The sequence below is a fragment of the Opisthocomus hoazin genome, chromosome 11, assembly GCF_030867145.1.
Source record: "Opisthocomus hoazin isolate bOpiHoa1 chromosome 11, bOpiHoa1.hap1, whole genome shotgun sequence".
Classification (NCBI taxonomy): domain Eukaryota; kingdom Metazoa; phylum Chordata; class Aves; order Opisthocomiformes; family Opisthocomidae; genus Opisthocomus; species Opisthocomus hoazin.
Window position 1 is genome coordinate 20279574 of NC_134424.1, and position 25045 is coordinate 20304618.

General features: G+C 36.7%; 2 protein-coding genes across 3 annotated transcripts in view; one reads left to right on the forward strand and one right to left on the reverse strand.

Moving 5' to 3' along the window:
• CENPP (centromere protein P) overlaps positions 1-25045 on the reverse strand; it is a 146107-nt gene that overhangs the window by 107845 nt on the left and 13217 nt on the right. For both annotated transcript variants that reach the window (XM_075433107.1, XM_075433106.1), the window contains exon 6: positions 23007-23103. In XM_075433107.1, coding sequence (XP_075289222.1) covers positions 23007-23103 — 97 coding nt within the window. The remainder of the gene's footprint in view (positions 1-23006; positions 23104-25045) is intronic.
• OGN (osteoglycin) lies at positions 7966-23012 on the forward strand. The gene is made up of 7 exons (XM_009937448.2): positions 7966-8004; positions 8638-8886; positions 13193-13277; positions 15165-15323; positions 15968-16170; positions 16739-16834; positions 18665-23012. The coding sequence occupies exons 2-7, from the start codon at positions 8719-8721 to the stop codon at positions 18833-18835; spliced, it is 882 nt and encodes a 293-aa protein (XP_009935750.2). The 5' UTR covers positions 7966-8004; positions 8638-8718; the 3' UTR covers positions 18836-23012.

The window sequence follows — 25045 nt, forward strand, 5'->3', positions numbered from 1 at the left end:
TCCTTCAGGTAGCTATAATCTCTACATACGGCATAATTAGAAAAGAAACAGAGAAAGGTATCAAGGTCAAAGGTAAGGAACGGCTTCTATATAAGCAATGCTGAGGAGGCTAGAACTCACCAGTTCAGAAAAGAGCTGGCTAAGGGGATCTATAGAGGATATCCACAAAATTATGAGTTGCATAGACAGCGTGTGTCCATGGATCAACTGCTCCACTAGAAAAGCAAGGAGCCATCAAATGAATCTAGTATGTAGCAAGTACAAACTAGCCAAACAAAAGCTTGTAAGCAATTAGTAGTCAGCCCATTAAACTGCATGCCTGAGAACACAGTGGATGCAGCAGCGATTTTATACATGGTTTCAAGGGAAAACTGGGTAAGTAACTGTATTTCTTGGAAGAGATCTATTATACATTGTTAAACAGACAAAGCACAGACAGGTACAAAAGTGTTGAGCTGAAAATAGCTGGAGAATGGAAGAATATTTGGAGACGGGATGAGACAAGAATCATACATGCTTGTTCTATTCTCAGTCTTCCCAAAGCATCTGCTTACGGCCATTGCTGGAGACAGGATATTACACACTAACCTTTATTTTGAATTCCACACCCAGTTCTATGTTATCCCTATACTGGACTATGGTAACATGTTGGTATTGCTCTTCACTACTAGTAAATGCTTATTGCTCTGATATAAATGAATTTTACACCTTTTTTTTCCAGCACTACCAAATATGGTTATATGCCAAAGCATATTCTAGCTCATGTAATTTTGAAACAGCATGTCTATCATGCTCCACATTGCAGTGTTCTATAGCAGACACCCATACTGATTCAGGTACTCAAAGCACCCTAGCCACGTAAGTGTGGAGGTCTGTACAAACCAAATTATACCACTACATAACTACACAGATTTTGGTACCTAAATATATTTTCTTCATGTTTGCTCTGGTATTTCTTTTCAGAATATTATATATCTTTTTAAGCAGGAAATAGATTCATAACCTAAGAAATAAATATGTATTAAAATGCTAATTATTTTATCAGTGACAGCAAAGCCTAACAAATATCAGACAGTTTAATTAGTTTATTTAGAGCAGAGTCAGTAAATACAGAAACAAAGCCTGATCCAGTTTACAACACTGTGTCTGCATTAGCAATTAAGGTGAAGCTCTAGGGTGGATCAGTAGAGCAAAATACTTGTGATGAGGCCATGAGACTGTTTTTTGACGGAGAGGCACTTACGAACACTAACAGAATCAGAAACACAGCAACTGAGAAAAATGACATCTCAGTTCTACTTTCAGCTTTGGACAAACTATTCTGAAAAAAAATGTTTGCCAAGTTTTATCTGTGTAAACGAGGATGGAACCTTCTTGAACTAAATATTATCAGCATTATCCAGAGTGCATAATAATTAGTAAGGTTGGCCGAGAGCACTGTAGAACATTCTGATACCCTTGTAAACCTACAGGGGAAAAGCCTCATAGATTTCTGGAAAACATTCAGTTATGATGAAGCTTAAATCCACAAAATAAACCTCTCAAAACGACAAAAAAAATGACAGATTCTTTTCACAAAATCTATACCACTAGATTTTGCTACTGCAAAAATCAAAATAGAGACAGTGAAATAACAGTAGTTTAATCCAACTGTCTACATTTCTTCCTCTAGCCTCAAAACAGTGGGAATATATTTCACCTTTTTTCCATTTTTTGTTTTTGTTATTTAATACTTATAAGGCTTATTTTTTGATATATTTAATTCCATATTCTGATAATAAAAGTTACATAGACTAGGAAAGAAACTCCTTTACAGAAAACAGATGGTTTACAATTCAAGTTTTCTGACTGCTTTTATTGCATTCAGATTCCACTGTTACAGTATCAATTTCCTTCTTTGTTTCCCAACTTGATCATTGCAAGCAATAAACATAGGAATTTCCTATCTGAAAAACATGAAAGGAGAACATACTATTTTAACAAAAAAAAGTACACTAAAAAGATTTTGCTATGATTTTCCAATACTAGTGTAAGAGTATGAACTTTTCAGCTATAAACCACATTGTGTACACTATTAGAAGTTATGGAACTCCACAAATATACATATTTATCATACAATGTTTTAAACTATTTTGTCCAAAATTTACATTTCTAGCAACCTAATTAATTTAAAAGGAAAATAAATAAATCCTTAGTGTTGTAATTCGTTGCATAGTCTTCTACAGAGAAAAAAAAAAATAAACTTTCCCCTATTATAAAGCACAACACACAAAAAAATTAGACAGATATGCAAATTAGCTATAAATACAGAAAGTAATGTAGATGCTATGAACAACAAAAGGAACAGATAAACATTTAAGGCCAGGTTGGACAGGGCTCTGAGCAACCTGGTCTAGCTGAAGATGTCCCTACTGACTGCAGAGGGCTTCGGCTAGATGGCCTCTAAAGGTCCCTTCCAACCCCAAGCATTCTATGATTCTGTGATTAAGCAGAATACATAGAACGCCAATATAATATACAATACACTTATAATGCCTGACTCTAGTGGCCCTATAGACATAATAACGGCTCTCAACAAACCAGTTTATGAAGTAATGGCAATTCCAGAAGTAATTCTTAGCAATTTTAATAAATTGAGGTAGGTTGGCTTTTGATTCAGGGTATAACTGATGATATGTAGGCGAAGTTCAAGAGAACATGTGTTCAACAGAGGGGCCTGGGTAACTAGCAGACAGTACTATTACCCCAGTTACCATTTGTATTTGTTAGCCATAATTTGATTTCTGTTTACTGTTGTGCATCATTTTAAATGTGTGCTTTATTCAGTTATAACACAGTAACAGATACAAGGAGTTTGTTTCTTTTTCAGAAATGCAAAGAATGAGGGTAATGTCTTCAGCTTTAAAAAATTCTGATTATAAATCAGAAACATATGGAAGGATGTTCATACAATCACTAGGCCAATTTTCAGCTGTCTCTATTTTGCAGCTGGTGGCCCTAACAGTGACCTAAACAATCTAATTCACTGAGCCTTGGAAATAGTTGTAACTTTTCATAAAAATACTGGAGGTGTTATTATTCATAACTATTTCATATCTGGTACTTTTTTGGTCATTCTAAATCTTTAGGATTGTTCTAAGTTTTTTTCTGTAAGACATGATGACCATTTATTTTACATTTAATACTACCTACGAACCCTCTTCCATCCCTCAAGCATGCTGAATTGGAATATACTTTGCTTAGTATTACACAACTCCTCTTCTACAGTATCACCTTCAACCCAATTTCTGTGCATTGCTCAAGAACAAGCCAGGAGGCTGCTCCCTCCCTTTGGGTACTCTGACTTTTTGTTCCCAGAATGAATGCAGCCCTAGCATAATCAGACATAACTACCTTTTATTCGATATAATCTTTTCTATTATAATTATTCCAATGCAGAGCAGCTGATCAGCATTGCAAAGTGTTCAATCACACTTCATACAAAAGATATGCTAGGAATATTGAATGTGTTACCTTCCACATGGAGCAAAAAAATCACATACAAAAGAAAACTCAGCATTGTGTCTAGCTCTATAAATGCCCAGCAAGTCTAAAAAAGCTTTCCTAATTTGCGCCCATCCTGTTCTGTCACAGACACATTTCTACCCAAGAGAAGACACTAATTTTTGAACATTCTGCATAAGCAATCCTCATTGTTCACCAGGCATGAGAAAGCTAAGCAATAATCCATACTTCTTTCTTCCAAGAATGCTTAAAAACAATAAAACCCAGAAAAATACAGAACTTGCCAACATCGTCCTTTAGAGACTATGATACATCATAAAAGCCAAAGTCTTTAAGCAGCTGCAAAAATACACTTTCTTTGCCTAAATATAGAACAAACCTGATTATTTAAAAATTATAAACCTCTCAGCTTTGGTTTATTTCATAAGGAATATCTTAATAGCCACCTTACTGAACTCTCTCCCTAGTGCTTCCTCATAGCCCTATTAACCCATGCAGCCCAGAGATAGGGCCCCCCGCCATTATTCTCCCTTCCCTTCCCTTCGAGTTCTGCCTCCCATCACACAACTCTCTACATACTGGGGTTCTTACACAAAGGAAAGGCTATCCCCTCTTGTAATCTGGCTCTTGTCAGGTCAATTAGTTCTTCAGTGCTTGCAGGCAGGTTTCCCAGGAACAAGACGTAAGTGCCACACACTGAGAATTGCCAGCAATCTGCCCTCAGTTCCATTGTAACACATTACAGCATTTCAAAGCAACACTAAAAGCACCCAAAAGCTCTCTCCTATCATTTTCGTACTAAGCTACTAAGTATTGAGTGGAAAGTGCTAAACACCAACAAGGTAAAAAGGTAATTAACATGCTAGCACCCATGAGACATAGGCAAGAACTGCCCATGGCAGCTTTTGCAGTACGCACCTGCATGATTAGTTTTTAAGGAAGAATTGTGTCTTTTTGATCTGCATTTTGAAGTCATAGTAGAAAGGTGAGAACAGAAATGAACTAGTCATACTAAAGCTCTGAGCAGGGCATAATATCTGAGGCCACTTCAAGTACAAGATAAACAGACTGAGCTGAACATCAGCCAGTTCAAATAATTCACAAAACCCATGCATCTGCCTGCAAAACAAACTCTCTCTTCCTCCAGCACATTTTCAGCTTGATTTTTTGCTTTACCTGCTCTTGACACATAAACACCACTAAACAGTTGATTCCTTCCCAGATGCTGAAGATTTAATCAGCAACACGTGTAGTTTGGATAGTTACCTTAATTTTCGTCTTGTTCTCCCATACCTTTCCTAACTCTGCCATCCATACCCATTCAACTTCTCTCTTTTTCTCTCCTAAAAGCCTTTTATTCTTCACTGTCTATGCCGACAGAAAGCCCAAATGGGTAACAAATTTTATACCTACCCTGTACATAAACCTTTTCCCCTAAAGTCAAGTTTTTCTGAAAGTAGAATCCAGAGAGCAAGTGTCCCTTGTTAGGCTGACTTGGAATCCCTGTACTAGAAGTAAAAAAGCATTATACTTCATTTACACCGTCAGCTACATTTCATATCCTTACAAAATTGTAAGGAAATAACTACCATTCAAATTTAAGCCAGGATTCAATTTCAACACAATTAGCAAAATTTAAAATTCCTGATATTGCAGATGAAAGTATCTTGTGGGGGAAGTCAGTCCATGAAAGTGAGACTTCGGGGGGGGAGCGGATAAAAGGCACACCTGACTAATCAGAAAGCATACCATAAACACATTATTGAGGCCCTTTGCAAAAACTGGACCTCAATTACTTAACAACTGAGCTTGTTCAGATTTTCTGAAAAGAAACCACCTTCTAAGCACACAGATCCTTGTAACCAGAGTCCAAGAAACAGGTACCTGTTATATACATCAAGCATCTAAGCACTACCAGTGCTGAGAAAGCACACTCTGCGTGCCAGGGCGAATACTTCCTGGTAGCTTCCCTACTGCCAACGCATATGAACCACACTTTTCATTCCAGACAATTTGGATATTGTGGTTGCTTCAAGTCATTTTGAACAAGAATAGAGCAGCACTGTTGCCTTCCTTGTTCACAGTTACTTGTGCCACCCCCTTCCTTGTGCTGATATAAGCATGTTACACGTTCAGATAAAAACAGTTTTTATTTGAAATCACTTATTACTGCTATTTTTCTTCCTGGCACAAGGGATGACAAGCAGACAAAATATGCGACAGGACTACTACTTTTTTTGGCACTGACAGTTTAAAAAGTGACAGTAATGCTATACTGTAAGGTAAACCTTGATGAGACATCATGCCAAAGTAATTACTTAACATATCACTCTGCAAATTAATTTGTAAGTAAGTGTTCATGAGTTTCTTCTAAGGGCTTGGATAACGAGTACACACATTACACAATGTTTCTGTGGTAAGCAAACCACTGAAATCTTGTGACCCTGACAAACAGACTTTTGACAATGTTTTCTGCAGAAGCTGTGACTAAAGTCTGGTGACATTACAGAGCCTCTTCTCCTCTTGCAAATCAAAGCAAGTAAGAGCCTGCTTGCATGAAGACTTGCCGAATTTTCAAAGCCTTATTTATCTAGTAATTTTCCCTCATTTTTAGAAATCATCATATATAAGGAAAAAAATAATCTATTCCCAAGATATTCCATCTACATAGCTGTGAAATCTAAGATTTCAGTACTTACAAAATAAATTATCATAACAATATAACAAATATAGTTAACATTTTATATCATGCTTTCAGCTTCAACACTTTATACTTTTCCCTTATAACATTTCTCCTTTGTTTACATTCAAGTATTGGAAAAATTCAGATGCCCCAGAGCCAGATGAAATCTTATTGTGGATGTTCAGCGGGGGGGTGGCAGCTGGAAAGCGGTAAGTACAAAGCAGAGCTGCTGTCATTACATCTGAAACATGCAGGAAACCACGAGGGATGGTAAGACGGTATTGACCTTGCAACTTTTTTGTCCCTTCCTCAGCAAATCCACCCTTTCTACCACACGCAGCGCTTCCAACTGAAAGTTCCTATGCACTGCAGTAGAGAACACTTTAATAACCTAGCCACATCAAAACTTATGTTGTTCTTATTGTTCCAGCAGAATAGCAACCAATGATTCAGAGTCCAGTTTCCACTATTATTGAGCCTCCTCCCTTTACATTTAAGTTACAGACTTACAGCAAAGTCATTATCCTAGAGCAAGCTCCAAGTCCAAACTATGACATCATTTAATTTGCATATGAGCTAAATGAAAACCATTTTTATAAAAGTCTATTAAGTTCAGAAAGTGGTAACTGATTATAAACTGGAAAAAAAGTTTAGAGAGCAAATGGCTGTAGCTATAGTTTGCAGATTTACTACAGACATCTGGTTTCTAAACAAGGCAGCACTTACAAGAAAACTTAACCAAACAGGTCCACTGTTTACCCCCAGCATTACTCTAGCTGACAGTCCTATCTAAAAAAAAGTACGAAAAGGAAAGAGAAAAGTAAATCTGAATATACTCCCAATAGATTTTATTGCTACGTACTTTTTAAAGACTAAAAAAAGCTACTTCATAAATTTCAAAGTTGGTCATCTGGCTCCCATTTGTACTGACTGCCAAAAATACATAGTAAGGAAAAGAATGGGGAAGGAAGAAATGCATTAGAAATGCAGAAAACTGCTGCTTGTAGATCAGACGAAAACTCTACACCTGGACAGTGTTTGCTAAGTTATCTATAGAATGGACACAGAACTTTAGTCAAAACAAGTACTTAGTGTGAAACCAATTTCTCAACAAATTGCCTAAGAAGTCATTCCATGAAGCATTTAGACATGAATTACATCTCTGAAAAATCTCAACACACACACACAGAGTTCTAAAAAGTGTTTTTTTTTTCTGAACTCTTCAGACTGAGAAGTTTCCATTTCATACTTAGGTGAAACTTCTCTAAGCATACACAACTCGTAACAAAACATTTTATTACTCATAAAACGTGACTAATATGGTATACGTATGTTTTGGCTCTACCTGTGTCTCAGTCAGAAAGCAGCTGCTTTGTGTCTTAGCTAAACCATTAAACAAAATGGGTAACACATGCCTTGCTATAGACCTCTAGTTTGCACAATTAATATTTGATTTACAGAAAAAGCCTTAGCAATTAATAAAGAGTTAAACACCACAAAGCAGAAGGCTAACATTTTAACAAGCAATATCAAATGTAGGATGAGCTAGACAACTTTAGCATTTACACACGTTATTCAAAGTACAGCCCCCCTGCTCCAGGATATTACCCCTTACCCTAGGGAAAGAATGCTGGCAAAGCAATTTTTACCCCATGGAAAGCACTTTTAAGACTGTCAAGCTTTGAAAGAGTATTCATTTCAAGAACGTGGATATAATTCATAACTTCACTCTTTTATTAATCCATTTTTGGTTCAAATACAGATTAGGATACCTAGTTTTATGACAATCACAGAAGAACTCTGGATCTGCTAAAACGGTAGGTGGACCTTTTTCCTAAAAGTATATTATCCAAAAGGGTAAATAAAACACAATTACAGTAAACAGGAAAAAATGCAGTGTAAAGATTGATTTTTAAAATTCTTGCATGTGTATTTTAAATGTTTTAAAGGTTATGTTTGTAGTCTCCTCCCCCTGCCAGATAAATGTACAACCTGCAAAAACTCAGGAAGTGTTAAGTTCTCTTGTTTACTTTCAAATGTAAAGACAAAGACAATGTGAGATTATTGTTATAGAGCATTTAGGTTTGAAAAATCATTATTTTGACAACTGAGAAAAATGCATTTGAACCTAACTCGTTTTAATTAGTTCAGCTGCATACACGCCAAAAGTTTCATAAAACGCTTTACAAAATCCCTCTTGCTATTAACAAAAATAACACACTGGGAAACAAACAAATGGAATTCAGATAATATTTTCCTTATTAGCTGGAAAAAGTTGTTTATTATTTCCCAGTTTCTTTTCATGTTAAGAAGTTTTTATAATGCTGGAGTCTAATTAAAGGATATCAAGAGTTAAAAGTTGTTCCATGTTCCTTATGCGTTAGAAACCCCTGCCAACTAGTCCTCTAGGCTTTAAATATTGTTTTGACGGATTGCGTTTTCATTTCCAGTCACAAAGTACTCTCCATAACCAACACACGAGCAGATTCTCAGCAGCTCAGTGAAAGCCAGACACATTGTTCCATGCAAGAATGAAGACTTTGCAGACTACTTTTTTTTTGTTTGTGTTTGTACCTTTGGTAAATCCAGCACCACCTATACAGCAAGAATCACTCCAGTTTTATGAGTATGATACAGATCTTACCATGGGAAGCCTGATCCAACAAGATTATGAAATGCAATCCAAGGATATAAGAAAGGTATTTTATTTATATTATCAGTTTCATATTTTTAACTGCTAAGCATTATATGAATAAGGTGTTACATGCATGTATGCAAGTTTTATGGAATAGCAAAACATACAATGGTTTCAGACATAGGGAAAGCCGCTCCAATTAAAACCACAAAAATACTACCCTTGCTACAGTTTGAGAAACCCACTAAAGACATGCTTTCACAAATAAGCCTAAGGCATCATCTTTTAACTCTGCTGTAATTATGTGCCTACTGTTACAAGTTTCAAGAATGGGATATACTAGCATATTAGCTCAACAGTTTAAGTAACATTGTATTAAAACGGTAAGCTTGTTTAAAAACAAGAAGGGTGATTTTCTTTAGGAATTTTTTTTTTTTTTAATATCAAAGTAATATTTGAAACAGTACCTTTTACTGGACATAACCTGCCTGCATAAACCACAGGTTCTCTTTTAACTTACCAAACAATCAAGTTTTTTGCCTCATTTTTTGTTTGCAACCCTGAACTACCATGGAATGTCCAGTCCTGCGGTAGTCACCTACATTATCAACACTTTGAGACTCCTAAAGGCAGCAACAAAGATTATACCCCATGGCACTGAGCAGCACCCCCAAACGGTCAATTCTGAACTTTTCTGCTACGTGCTCCACATACACGCCTCAATTTAAACACTTAAGCCAACGACAGAAAACCAGAGGAGAGTTAAATGAAGTGCAACAGTCTCAGCTGACAGGGGCAGTTAAAAACCTCACACCTCTATGCAGACTGCCTCTGACAGGACCCAAACGATACACATCGAGAGAACAAGATAGAACATCGATCAGGCAGAGGGAAGAAAAACTAACAATGATTGCCCTGAGACTAGTTGCCAAGGAAAATACCACACACCCAGACAAAGCGGGAACAACCAACTATTAATAAACTCAAGGAAGTTTTCATTAATATTAACTGTACTTGTTACAATAACTTACTCTGACAAACCAGAAAAAAGACGACAGCAAAAGATAATTAGTATAAGTAGAAAATTGCAGCACATATATAGAAAAATCCCTTCTGTATACCTTTCTAATATTTTCCCAATTCTACTTAAATTGTAGCTTTCCACTGTTACGACTAAAAAAAGCAGCTATATACTTATATTGAAAAATGTCTAAGGTATTTTTAAATCTGACATCTGCCACAGTGATGAAGTAATGTTTCATGAACCTATGAAAGGAGACTGTTTAAATTACTTTTAATTAACAGGTGGCTATCTGCTCACAACCAATCAAGTTTTTTAAAAAAATACTAAAAATGTTAAAATTAACTACACAGGCACAGCATCAGATGACATTCATTACTAGAATCGTTCTAATAAGAACATACTACTGTTTCAGTAAAAAGAACAATTAGGAGTATACCTACAAGGAAATGGTGCCAACAGATGCGCCACAGACTAATCAAAGTCCGTACTGGCAGTGCTGCAAGCTAGAGGTCTTCTGAAGGCCAACAGTTCTGCTTGGGTAATTCTAGGAATGCAGTCGGTCATTATTTCCATCAGGTCAGTTCTCCAATTACATGTTTTCATTGCAAAATAATAAATTAGTTCCTTATGTGCAACGAATACATCAACACAAGTTCCAGTGTTCCCAATTTAAACCGTGGGACATGCAAACAAATCTTCTATTCATTTATTGCACAAAATCCGTCTCCCAGAATATTTCAAGTGTTAACTGTAATATATGCCAACAATTTCCTCAAACATGCCCAATCAGAAATCTATCTTGCATGACAAATTTAACTCCTCACTGTGTGCTCTAACACACAGTTAGAAAAAAGATTTTTGGTGAAAACATCAAAAGAAATCTATTTGTGTTAGCAATCAACAAAATGGAGTGAACCCTGCTCTTCTACTAAGGAAAAGGTCAGCCAAGCAAAATTTATTACAATAATTATTGGAAACCACAGCCACCCCAGTCCTGAATGAAAATAATAGATGTTTAAAATAATGAAATCTTCATTTTCACAACAGAACAGCACCACCCAATTAAACACTGTGTCATATCTGGACTAATTCACTGCACTGAATATAAACTATCAGCTTTGCAGAAGTTTTAAGATGGTCATAGTATTTAGATGTAAAATGCTAACGTGGTCTTGTATGGGTAATTCATGTCTGTAAAGTGCAAAAGGCAGGTGGAATTTAAGTGTGTAAGTAGGCCAATATTCCTTCGGTGCCTTCCCTACGTATGCAAGTAATGGACTTCCTGTGGTTATAATCCAAACAATCTTCTGCACTGATATTCCACAGCTAGGAATTTTTATAGCTGACCAGGAAATACTTCCATCGTGTTGGTTATTTATACTACTTCTGGGGGGGGTGTGTGTGCGTGCACGTGTAGGGAATCTGTTGTTTAGTTTTTGTGCATTTAACAGTACTCTGCAAATAATCAGTTTTGTTTTTTTGTTGGTGTTTCCCGATCGTAGAAATTAGTTGTACACTGTATTCTTCAAAGAACTCAAATGCATACTCTTTTATGGCTCACACCTCATGTAAGATACTTTACTAGAAATCTACACCTGTTACACATATGCTATGTCAGCAAACATATTTTTCATATAGCCATATTAAAAATGTCCCCTATGAGCCAAACATGCTACAACAACAGAAGTCCAGTTGTTCTACTGTAAGTCCATCCACACAGAAGTCTCTACTGGCATGGATACTGCAAAGATCACGTCTTCACATGCCTGATCAACGTATATATGTAAGCTAAACATTTTTGCAGAAATGTTCTGTAAGATTTGCTGCTTGAGTCCAACTGTTCAGCTCACACCCCCCAGCTTCTCTACCCCAAATACTACAAAAGCTATTACCCTACACAGAAGATTCATGCTACAACTGCTGAACTGTTACCAGAACTCTAACTTGGGTATTAAAGTCTTATTTGAACAAACCAACCTGTCCCAAACATTACACAAAAAGACGAGCCATAACCTTCACAGACAGACGCAGGGAGGAGCTAACAGATGAATGAGTCACTGGCTAAAAAAGGGTAAAAATGACAGAGGCTGGCCAAGATATTTGCTTCTCAGGCTTTATGTCAAGCTTGAGGGTTTTATTTTGCAGAATACAAAAATTCCCCGCAGTAAAATATGCGCAAGCAACCAAATTCTAAATAAAACAAAATTATTATCAAAAGTAACTTGACAGATAGTGTTACTTTCACATTGTTCTAGTAGATGAACTACCTGTGTGCTACACACCAAGGGGGTGGGGGTGTAGAATCTAAAAAAAAAGAAAAAAAAACCAAATCAGGTCACTTGTAAGCACTCGCAGTGCATAAGAAGCTCTCTGCAAGAGGGACTGTACTCCTGCCAGGGCCTGATCCTTCAGCACATTTAAGAAAAATACCCTCCACACCCCATAATGTACTTTACCCCATGTGTTTTCAAGCAATGCAGACCAAAAAGCGTATTGTCTTACTCCATCCTACAACTATTCTCCATCAAAAAAGACATCAAATGATGCCAGCCAGGCCCAACTGCCACGGTCAACCTAAAAATCCCCTTAACTTTAATACATGTAAATAATAGTATAACCCACTGTTTGTATACTATAATTTTAGAAATTGTATGTGATTCTCTAAAATTCCTATGGCATTCAGTGAAAAGCTGACTACCATTTCCTGCACCACAGAAGGCCATTTCCATTAGCAGCTCAGGTCTTCAAACAGACTTCAGTGCAGTTAGTGGAAATTAATTGCTAAATTTCAGCCAATACCCGAAAGGAACATGTTTATAAATGAAGTTGGCTTGCAACTGAAAAGATGCAATGGCTATCTGAACAGGGAATTCTGAATAACTTTAAACGCAAAGAAATGTTAATTTGCTGAGACTATTTGGGTAAAACAAAAAATTCAACCTATATTCAGAAGAATCCTGTCTAATTTTGCATGATGTGCAGAATCATCTATCTTCAGAACTCCCGATTTTGGTAGACATCCATCACTTACATATTCCTTCCCCACCACATAGTCTATATTTTCTCTATTTTGTCTACTGTTCTTTGCTAAAGAACTTTACTTTTCTAAATAACACTAACAGCACCATCTTCCCTTCTTGCCTTTCAAAGTGAATAGCTCATGCACAAAAGGGATAATATATACTCTTGTACACTGGATGACTAACGTGATTTTAAAAACTAAATGTCCTAATTAAGTATGTCATAGGAAGCTCATTTTAAAAAGATGTGCTATTTCAGATCCTTATAATACTCTGGTTTTTGTTTGCTGTTTGTTTTTTAAAATGACATTTGCTCTCACACAAAGGATGGAACAAACGTTTCTCTTGACACTTCCCTAAGACCGCAGGCGGATGATAGTGAAAGCAATGTACCACCAACAAAGGATACAAGTAAGTTAACTGGTATGAGTATTGTAACATTTAGGCTCTCCAAAAGAACATATTTTAGTATGAAAATTTAATATGCAAAGGATGTCAAGGGATATAGAAAATCTTTTCATTTATGAACATCTTTCAAATCTCCTGTGGAAAGTCTTCTAACATCTGATAGAGCAGGTTGAAAAAATGTAAAGGATCCTCAAGTAAACTCCAAATACAGAAAGTACAGCTCATAACAATCTCTACAGACTTACCTAGTCATATTTGCTGTAGAGATGTACCTACGTTAAATAAGTTAGGCAAGACAACCAAGAAAAACAAAATACACACCCCACGAAGTTGCACAGTTTAACCAAATGATGATAACGCATGATGTCCTTAAATTACTTAAATAGATTTCTTCAAAGAACTGGCTATTCTCACAATTTACATCTGATGATTGAGGAGGTCAATGGTTAAAACACATCAGGAACACTTTTCACCAGGCTAAGCTTCCTACAGGCTCTGAGTTATATTTTCCAGACTTCTCCAAACGAGCCAGAGTGATTTCTAAACTTCAAAGGAGCAAAGTTTTTGTCTGCCAAACAGAGCATTTAAAAAACCCCAAACCACCCCATGCATATTTCAGGTGTATCTGTGATCTAAACTTCCAAAAATAATCAAAGTTAATTATTACCAAATAGCACCTGTCAAGAAGCCCCCATCAGAAGCAGAACAAATCTGTAAGAAAACCAGAGCTTCCAGTCACAGACAAGCATAAAAACTGTTGTCTTTTAAATAGTGACAACATTGCTTCCCAACCATTTTCCATTACCTACGCTCTAGCATATGACAAACACATCACTAAATCAAAAAAGGCAAATGGAGCAGAACTCTAAAGACTAACAAACTGTAATATTCACAAAGCTAAAGTTCAAAATCTGAATTCCATTCTATGCAGTATCTCTGCAAAAGAATTACTCTGACTATATATACCAGATTGGCTTCCCAGTATTGACTAGCTACTTCTACAACTCCTCACTAGTTGTCGAAGATCCTACTTTACTACGTAGTGATAACAAACTACCTAGTAGTATGAGACTACTACAGACAGACCAGTCTGGAAGCTAACCAAAACTCTCACAATATAGAAAACACAATAGATCAGACAGCAGTGGTGACAAAATTGGATTGAAAGCCATATTCACTACATGTATTGCAATACTGTTGTCATACAGGATTAATGCAAAGCAGAAATGACTCATACTCTACTCACGTCTATGAGGAATGGAACCAGCCATAACGGGCTTAAAATGCATTCAAAAAGTTTCTCTCGCTACTTAAAACAACAGCTATAAAAAACCATCAGTAAAAAGCTGGAACAGATTGCCCGAAGTACTTACATAGTCATCACTGCTGGAGTTTTTATAAAAAGGATTAGACAAAAATAGTAGCTAGGAATAACACAGAGAATATATGACCCTGCCACAAATGCTCCAATGAAATTACAGCATCAAATTTGTGCACTGCCAGATGCCACCCCTGAATGGATTTCTCTTTTCAAAAGAGTGGTTCTAAAGATGACATTTAACACAGTCACAGAGTTGCAGTTGTTATAATCACAACACTCTATGCCAATTAAAGAATGAAACTGAATTGAGATCAATTAATAGCATTTCAAGACATGCTCTGATAAGAACAGAGAATATACACAGGGAAATTATGCACAATAAAAAGAATACAAAACTCAAAATTAAGTTCAGAATATTAAATCTTTTCAGAATTCGATGTCAATAGAATTTTTTAAAAATCTAATGATGTGAAATCTTAAAAGACATCAGAGAAAATTCTATTTTGAATATTTGAGCTTAAGTTAGTTGAATAGCTTCTAATTCTCTACATAAAATAATTTGCTTTCAGATTTACCTACTTGTCTGCTCTGCGTATGTTTAAGCGGATCAGTGTACTGCGAGGAAATTGACATTGAAGCTGTACCCCCACTGCCAAAGGAAACAGCATATCTTTATGCACGATTTAACAAAATAAAAAGGATAGCAGTATCAGATTTTGCTGACATTAGTAAGTAACGTTCAAAATTTAATTTCTGTTTACCTGACAGTATATTTGAAGTTGTTGTCCCTTAATAGTATGCCAAGATTACAAAAATAAGATGTATTATATACTTTGCTAGATTTCGTTATGTGTATTACTTATTTAATTCCATGCCTGTATTAGAACAGGAACTATGAAGGCAATATGGAAACCCATTTTGGCTCATATATCCATCTTTATCTTCCTATGCAATCACAGAAAGAGCAGATTGCTAAAAATAAAATTTAACTCTGCATCCCATCCAGTCTCCAAAGACCAGGTATTATTTTCCCTTCAAATGCTTCAGTGACATCTCTCCCAGCAAACTCACTCTACAACATGACAAATTCTATGAATACCTGGCATCATGTTGTCTCTAAGAAAACAAAGGAAGGATCCAGTGGGTTTTTTGGGGGTTTTTTTTGGTGTTTTTTTTTTTTTTTTTTTTTTTTTAAGACCACGAGGAAATCCATATGTGGATTTTATTCATATTTAAATAGTATTTACACTTGCAGATCACAATTAGGATGGTACAGCCAACAGTGTAACATCTAACATATACAACCATACACATTTCACATACCATGTAATTATAAATTCAATATTCAGATTTTCATTTCTTTTGTGTAAAGCTACCTTGAGAAGAATTGATTTTAGTGGAAATAGGATAGAAGAAATAGAAGATGGAGCCTTTTCAAAGCTTCTGTTACTGGAAGAACTTTCTCTTGCTGAAAATCGACTTCTAAAACTTCCCATTCTACCTCCCAAACTAACAACATTTAATGCAAACCAAAACAGAATCAAGAGCAGAGGAATCAAAGCAAATGCTTTCAAGGTAAGTAAAAGACAATAATTAAAGTAACCAAAGTAGATAAAATTAGTAACCAGACTACCCAGTGTACCACCAAATTAATTTTTCTGTATTTTTGTAATCTAAGAAATAAACTACGACAATGAAGCCTTCCAGCCTTTGTTTTGTTTTTAAGACACTTCACAATAATAGTCCTTTGCACACTGTCATGTCATTCATACAAAAAATTTCTATGAAATATCTTACCTACTTCCTTTCTCTGCTACATGCAAAGAAAAACTCAATTCAAAACTGGTGGCTCAAACACAGAATCACATAAATACTAATAAACAAGGATATAACTTCATAGTGGTCTCAAGTTTTGTAATCAAAAAGCTGACAGTGAAAATTCCAAAATGTAGAAGGGCTGTTCTATAGGAGTTTCTCGATACAAGAGAATTAAACATTCACAGCAAAAGAACATTACATGCTAGAACACTTTACATGTTTTCTATGTGATCAGAAAAAAACACTGATGTCTTCTAACAGGCACAAGTTACTTCACTTCAGATAAGTAGTATCAGCATTAATTATCTCTCTTTCTTCCTATTAGAAGCTGACAAATTTGGCCTACCTCTACCTAGGACACAACGCACTAGAATCTGTTCCCCTTAACTTACCGGAAAGTCTACGTATTCTTCACCTTCAGGTATTTTTGAACTATTTCCTTAACATTCTATTACAAAGAGCCTCATTAGTTTCATACTTCAAACCAAACCCACTGTCTTTTAAAACACTTCACACTGCAGGTGTGCTACAGTTGTCTGATGCTCCTCCAGATAACACAATTTACCTCTAATCTCTACGGCCACAACCATTCAGTGTTCAGAAGTTGTTTGTTAGCTGACCTCAGTACTGGGGAAGATTACAGAGCAGTTCATTTTGAGTGCACTCACCATGCACATAAAGGACAACCAGGGGATCAGGCCCAGCCAGCATGGGTTCATGCAAGGCAGGTCCTGCCTGACCAACCTAATCTCCTCTATGACTAGGTGACCCGCTCAGTGGATGACAGAAAGACTGTAGATGTTATCTACCTGGACTTTAGTAAGGCTTTTGACACTGTTCCCCACAGCATCCTCCTAGAGAAACTAGCTGCCCATGGTTTGGGTGGGTGTACTCTTCGCTGCATAATGAACTGACTAGATGGCCAAGCACAGAGAGTGGTGGTGAATGGAGTTAAATCCAGCTGGTGGCCGGTTACAAGTGGTGTCCCCCAGGGCTTAGTTTTGGGTCCTGTCTTGTTTAACATCTTTATCAATGATCTGGTTGAGGGGATCGAGTACTCCCTCAGTAAGTTTGCAGATGACACCAAGTTGGCCAGGAGTGTCGATCTGCTTGAGGGTACGAAGGCTCTGCAGAGGGATCTGGACAGAGTGGATCAATGGGCCGAGGCCAACTGGTCAAGCGCCAGGTCCTGCACTTCAGTCACAACCCCATGCAACACTACAGGCTTGGGGAGGAGTGGCTGCAAAGCTGTCTGGCAGAAAAGAACCTTGGGGTGTTGGTCGACAGCTGGCTGACCATGAGCCAGTAGTGTGCCCAGGTGGCCAAGACGACCAACGGCATCCTGACTTGTATCAGGAATAATGTGGCCAGCAGGAGTAAGGAGGGGATCGTGCCCCTGTACTCAGCACTGGTGAGGCCGCACCTGGAGTACTGTGTTCAGTTTTGGGCCTCTCACTACAAGAAGGACAGTGATGGGCTGGAGCATGTCCAGAGAAGGGAAACCAGGCTGCTGAGGGGTCTGGAGAACAAGTCTTATGAGGAGTGGCTGAGGCAGCTGGGGCTGTTTAGCCTGGCAAAGAAGAGGCTGAGGGGGAGACCTTATTGCTCTCTACAGCTACCTCAAAGAAGGGTGTAGTGAGGCATGGGTTGGTCTCTTCTTCCAAGTAACTAGCCATAGGACGAGAGGCAATGGCCTCAAGTTGTGTCAGGGGAGGTTCAGATGGGATATTAGGAAAAATTTCTTTACTGAAAGAGTGATCAGGCATTGGAAAAGGCTGCCCAGGGAAGTGGTGGAGTCACCAACCCTGGAGGGGTTCAAAAAACATGCAGACATTGCACTTCAGAACATGGTTTAGTAAGCATGGTGGTGATGGGTTGACAGTTGGACTTGATGATCTTACAGGTCTTTTCCAATGTTAATGATTCTATGATTCTAATTACCGTGTAAGAATTTCTGAAAAGTTTCTGTATATCAAGGATAGGAAATGGTAAAAATAAGTAATAATCTTTTATCAACAATACATTTCAAACATCAGTAACAGTCTCAGATTACTTATCAGCCCACTAATTGGTTTGAAGATACTTGATTCCTACACATCTATAGTACACACAAATCGATCCTAATGACAATAAAATGGGAGGGTAAAAGGAATAAAATTAATGTCTGAAAATTCTTCTACATGTATGGGTGTGTGTATATATGTCTGTGTGTTTGTTTACTTATTTATAAAAAACTTGTTTTGTTTTGCAGTACAACAATATTACAACGATCACAGATGACACATTCTGCAAATCTAATAACACACGTTACATCCGCACACATATGGATGAGATAAGAATGGAAGGCAATCCGATCCTCTTGGCAAAACACGTCAATGCTTTTTCCTGCTTGCGAACACTGCCCGTAGGAACATACTACTAGCCACTACTTACGTAATTATACCATGTTTAAGTTTTGTCATGTAACAAATATTGTTCTTTTTCCTTTGTTTACATGTTTATATCCTCTCCCTTACTAATGTCGTTATCCCTGCATACCTAGAAGCTTTTACTATGTTGAAATGTGGTTCTCCTCTGAAATGAGTATTTCAAAACAGCCAGTTTATTTAGTAGTTACAATGTCACCATGCTTTTTTACGAAAGTGTAAAAATACATATATGCACACACATCTTCTCAACTTTTCTTTCACCTCATATTCTTTACCTGTAGGTAAAATCACGCAAGTAACTGCTTGTTCACATTCTTTACCAGTACCCAGAACAATCACTACATATTAATTTTAGACAAATGCAAAACATTCTTTGAGGAAGCTACAGAGGGAGGAGAAAAAAAAAAAAGTATGTTCATTCCAATCCCACTTTTTAATCTGAAATGAAGCTTTTTTAGTTGACCTTCAAAAGTGTATTGGATGAAGTTGCATACAAAAGAAAGTTATGTTTAGAAACAGAACTTCTCAAAGCTTAACTTCATTAAAGCTTCCTTAAAAACCTGGATAGTGGAAAACGAGAATAATTCCTATTAAGGCTTAGTGTAGCAAGCAACATAGCAAGTGAAACTTTTCATAGATGTGTTAAATCTCCTTCTACTATTTTGCTTTCAAGATAATCTAAGAGTGTGTGTGTATATATTATATACATATTTTATTTTTACACAAGGTAGTTTTAATTAAAATATATACATTTTGCTCAGCTGTACTCACAAGGGTCATTTTTGCAAACACTAGTTTCCCATTTTAATACAATGGTCAAAGTACAGCATAGTATGACTCAAAGTATCTTGGTCATTAACAGAGGATGTAGGCCAAGCCTTGTGCCACTGCTTTTTCTTGACAAGGAAATGTGACAACATACTTAATAGCAAAGTTGAATTATTGTTTGTAACCTGTAAATAAGTAAGATGTCAGCTAGATGTCAGTGCAAAGAAATAGAATTACCCTTGTACAAAAATACTTTCACTCATTAAGGGAAAAATCAAATCAGATCTTTAAATTAAAAAGAAAAATAATCATTAATGTAAAAATAGGCTTAACTTCAAGCACTGTTTCACTCAATTTAAACTATGCAGCATATTAATAACACAAATCGACCTGCGCAGGCCTCAACAGTCAGTTCACCTAAAACTAGACCTGACACAGGACACAATGTTTAATTACACAACTATACACTTCTGACACTCATTTTCAGTTTGTCCCCTCAAATATCTACCATGGGTGTAAACTCTTCAGATAAATTAATGCCAAAAGTGTGCTAGTTACTATTACCAGATCAACTTCATACTAATTTTGAAGCTAGTATCGATTCCTAAGTTGTATAAATAGTTAAGCATCAAATGCATGAGGATATATCACTACATCTAGAATACTGATTTTACAAGATATTTTGTATTAGTTTTGTTTATTTTCTTTAGCTAAGCCTTGACTGTTAATGCTTGTGCTATGGAGAATTAAGTGCACACTTAATTCTGAACATACTGATGCTCTGACACTATGAGGGTTGAGACTTCAGTGACTTTCAGCCACTTTTTAAGTGACTACGTCAAGCATCAACCGTGGGCTCATCTTTCTGGAAAGAGGACGCAATTATGAAATGCAGGACAAAAATATTTTTGCCCTGAACCTATTACCCAAGAAAATCATAGCAATCCCCAATATTTTCTCTTTTAAGTTATTTGATACAACAAGAAAGAAATTCCATTGTCTTAGTACAACTGAGAACAAAACAAAGTCTGACAGTGAGAATGATACTTGGTTTTCACTTTCCCACGTAAATCATAAAACTTTGATGTTTCAAGGATTGTAGCAAAAGGTAAAAAATAACCCCAAAGCATGTGAAAATACATTCCAACTTCAAGCCAAATTTATACTAGGAAAAAATAAAAGCCACCAGTTTTCTGTCTTTTGATAAATGCCTAAGATGGAGAAAACACAGCTAGAAGTGTAACAGCATTACATAAGCAGTAGCCTCTGATGTTATTCACATCACAAATCATTATTAATAAATAAAGCTCTTTCCAGTATTAATAGGATCACTATCACCAAAAGTCTACCCATGAAAATAATTACACATGTATACACAAATATATGCACATTTATGTAATGTATACATATGTGTAAACATAAAGATGTAACCACTACCACATTACCAATTTTACATTAAAATGCTGTATATATTTTTGGAAAAGTACTAAATCTCAACAGTAACACTAATTAACCATCTTAACATTTTGTGAGCAAACTGAAGTAGACAACTGGTATTATCTCATATGTTTTAGTTTACCTTCCCCAATCATAGCAAATAACTCATCGAAATATTAAGTGAGAAGGGCTTCAGTATGCAGGTTTTCTTGCATCCTATTTGTGTGACCAATACTAATACCAAGCTGAATGTGCACCATTTATTTTCTTCCTATCTCTCATTTCTGTGCTGTATTGCCAACAAAACTTGAATATTTTTCTTGTTTATCAATATCAGCTTCAACAATCTGCTCTTCCACCAATTGCAGCATGCTTCAGTTGTTCAGCCTCATAGCAGCCTAAATTATTTGCAGATGTACATCCATTTTGCAGACATAATAATGATTGTGGCAATGTAGTAAGACCTGCTGGACAAGTAATGCCATACAAAAGACTTGTGGGACACTTCACTCGCCCCTTCAAAATCTATTTAAAGCACTATTTTATAGATTTTTTCAGTAGAATGGAGGAGCAGCAGAGGGTAGTAATGGTATGCTCAATCCTCAGCTGTGTGTGTGAGAAGCATGCAAGTTGTAGACTAAGCTATTTCAGTACAAAACCACAACTGCTAAAGCACAATGCCAGGGAGTATACAACATAGAGCACAAAACGCTTGCAACTGAACATTGCTCTACTCACACCAACCTAAACCTGCCCCTGCTTTCTAGGAAAGCCTGCTTACAGTCAAATCAATGCATATTTTAAATTGCTTTTTTGCTTAAGCGGAGTTATCCATCCCACCATTACTCTTGCTAACTGGGAAAACTGACTACAAAACGGCCATTTTTGGCAGTCAACTTTTTAGAAGTGCTGTACTGTCCAACTTTGCTTGAAACTTGCAACTGTCATTCATCTCAAACACTTATTATCCACTTCTACATTATTCCTGTCTTCTCAAGTGCCAAAACTAATAGAAAACAAAAAATAATCTGCCTTTCCTCTTTTTACATTACACTGTGAGAAAACTGCTAGCAGCACTGTCTATTTCTACTTAACAGCTTGGGTAATTTTCTTATAAATAACAAAAAAATAGAAAAGCTATAAACTCAGAATCCCACCCCATAATATTCAAAAAATGTGAGACAGAGCAGTTCCCACTTAATACTACAGCTGAAGAGCAAACATGGTGCTGAGTTTAATGACAGTAAAAGCCTGAGCTAAAGAAAACTGAACTAAAACCACCAGACAATTACGCAGCTAAATGTCCTTCTCCAACATTAATCATCATATAAGATGTTCTGTTCTGTATCTGTAAGACTACAGTATTTTTACTCCAAGGAATACTTGTTTATCTTAAAACCAGCACAAAGACAAAGCAAACAAGCCAAATAATGGTAATTTAAAACTAAGTTCAAATACCATGTTCCAGTTAAGAGTGAGGAACAGTTTATTTCCCATTCAAATAAAACAATGCAGAACTGAAAACGCCATCGTCCAAATGCATGCTGCCATATTTTCAAGAGAGACAGATCCAGTCCTTCAGAACTAACATTCAAATGCCAACGACTGTATACAAATATTGTTTCCTTTTAATTTCTTCTTTTGCCTTTTCTTTGTTCAAAATGAAATGCAATACCGCCTAAAAATTGTCTTACTCCCTCACATAAAGGCACAGGTATTCTTATTTCCCCCCATGTAAGAGGAACACAGCATAGTAAAAATCAAAACAAATACCAAGCAAGGGCATTACCCCTTGAACGCAACACAAAAATCTTTAGCTAATATTCTCTTCTCCACAATGTGCACAATTAAGATTCCCATACTCTGCTCAAGAGTGCTAATCTAACCTCCATTTCTCTGCCTTAAGAAAATAAAAGAACTAAATATACTACTGATACATAAAGGCTGGATAGACACTACCTTGAAATGTAGGAAGGTGCATCTACGATGTTCATACCACTCAGCATAAGACGAAAGGCTTCTGAAAAATGTTAAGAGACTTCTGTGTTCTTCAGTGCTACAAAAGAAAAATATATCGTTTAGCCAAAACACTACTAGTCAGACGTGCCAATCCTCTGGCTTAAAATTTGCACTTCTTTACAGAATTTGGGATTAGTATTGTTCCAATTTGAAGCCAGAAATCACACAAAAAAGTATTTATCGTGAAGGGAAAAAAAAGCTGTAGTGTAAATAACTGGGGAAAAAAATTGAAGAATTCATTTATACACCAGTGGTTTCAACTCCTCAGGAAGGTAAGCAGCAATAAAGTTAGTAAACGTAAAATGTGATAACTTGACAAAATAGTTCCCTGTAAAATCTTAATTTGACTTTAGGCTTTGTTGGGGTCGATGTAGCTTGAGAGTTAGCATGACTAGGCCACTTAAGCAAAACAGCATAACTGAACAGGCCGCTAGAAAGGGCAGCTAAGAATAGCCATTGAGAAAGTTCTGATAGTGCACATGATGTGGGTTAGCAAAAACAAGATGTGTTCAAGGACGTGCAGGCGGTCTGTTGCTATTAGCATTAGTGCATAGTTATCAATCATAAGGGAATATGGGGTGCGTGAACAGCGTGTGATTTATGCCTGTAGCCTATCCGAATAAGTGTGATCGCATGTGCAGATATGAAAAATGTATATAACCACGCAAGCAGACCAATAAATCGAATTGACTGTGCATTGTATCAATGTGTGAGAGTCGTTCCTGTCCCTGCACGGATGCTGAAACTCGGCAATGCTTATTCATGTAATAGTCTTGTTTTCTAAATAAATTCCAAGATGTTGCATAGTCAAACTTTAACCTACACAACTGATAAGATTTACCAAATCGCATCACTAAGCTTCGCACATGACTGAGATCTCTGTCTGATTTAACAAAATCTTTGCATGGCACGTTATCTGCCTCCACCCACATGACATCCAGCTTTTCAAGGTTAACCCTGAAGATTCAGTAAGTGAAAAGGTCTGTTCATTCGGTCATACATGGCAACTAAACCAAAACTTTTGATATAGAGTTAGATCTTCATTTACGTGCTATTAAGGAAGATGGTGATATTCTCAGTAAACAGGGAACGGGGCAGGACAGGGGGGAGAGAGATGCTGACAAAACTGTAACCGAGAAGTGGAGAGCAGAGATCTTGGTGCCAAGGCAATTGTAAGCAGAAATTAGTAAGCCCGGATAGATCGGAGCTGGTTCTTGCAAAACACCCCCCAGTACTTCTGCAGTTTCGGGCTCCCTCATGATTTAGCAGTTCAGCTATTCATGGATACAGTATGGCTGCATTCATACAAATGATCCTACACTTACTTAATAAACACATAATAAATTGTCTTGGAACCTGATGTCCTGCAAAGAGCAGTGCAGAGACACCTTTGCTGGACTTGGACTTAGCCAGGATGGATTTGGTAGAGTTTACAGCGTACCTCATGAGACTAACACATTGGTGCTATCCTGGCAACAAATCGTTCAACAGCAACATTATTGCAAGTAGCAGTTTTTCATCCATAGTGCCTCTGAAAACACAAAGTAGTCACTTTCTGGCATTTCTGAGGAATTCTCAATATAGGAGACAAAGCATAAGAGAAATAAAGAGAAGCTCCTATAGTTTGGGCTTTGCCGGTTTCATAATTGAAAAGCATCAAGTGAAAATATTTATGTACAATGATTCCATGTTCAGTATAATAAGAGTTTTCTATTTCCACGGACAATAGTTAACAAACAGAGGCAACAATACACAGTGCCAGCTAAACCTAAGAGATTACAATTCCAGGACTTCAGTGCTAAAGTTAAGTTAAAAATACAAGCAACGCAGCAGAAATGGAAACAAATTGCGCACTTAGAACATAAGGAAGTTTATTTCCTACACATACTTGCTTCACACACACAAAAGTTGAATCATTTAAGCTTCAACATCATTTCAAAATTAAATATCCACTATATCTAAAGAACCAAACAGAAGCT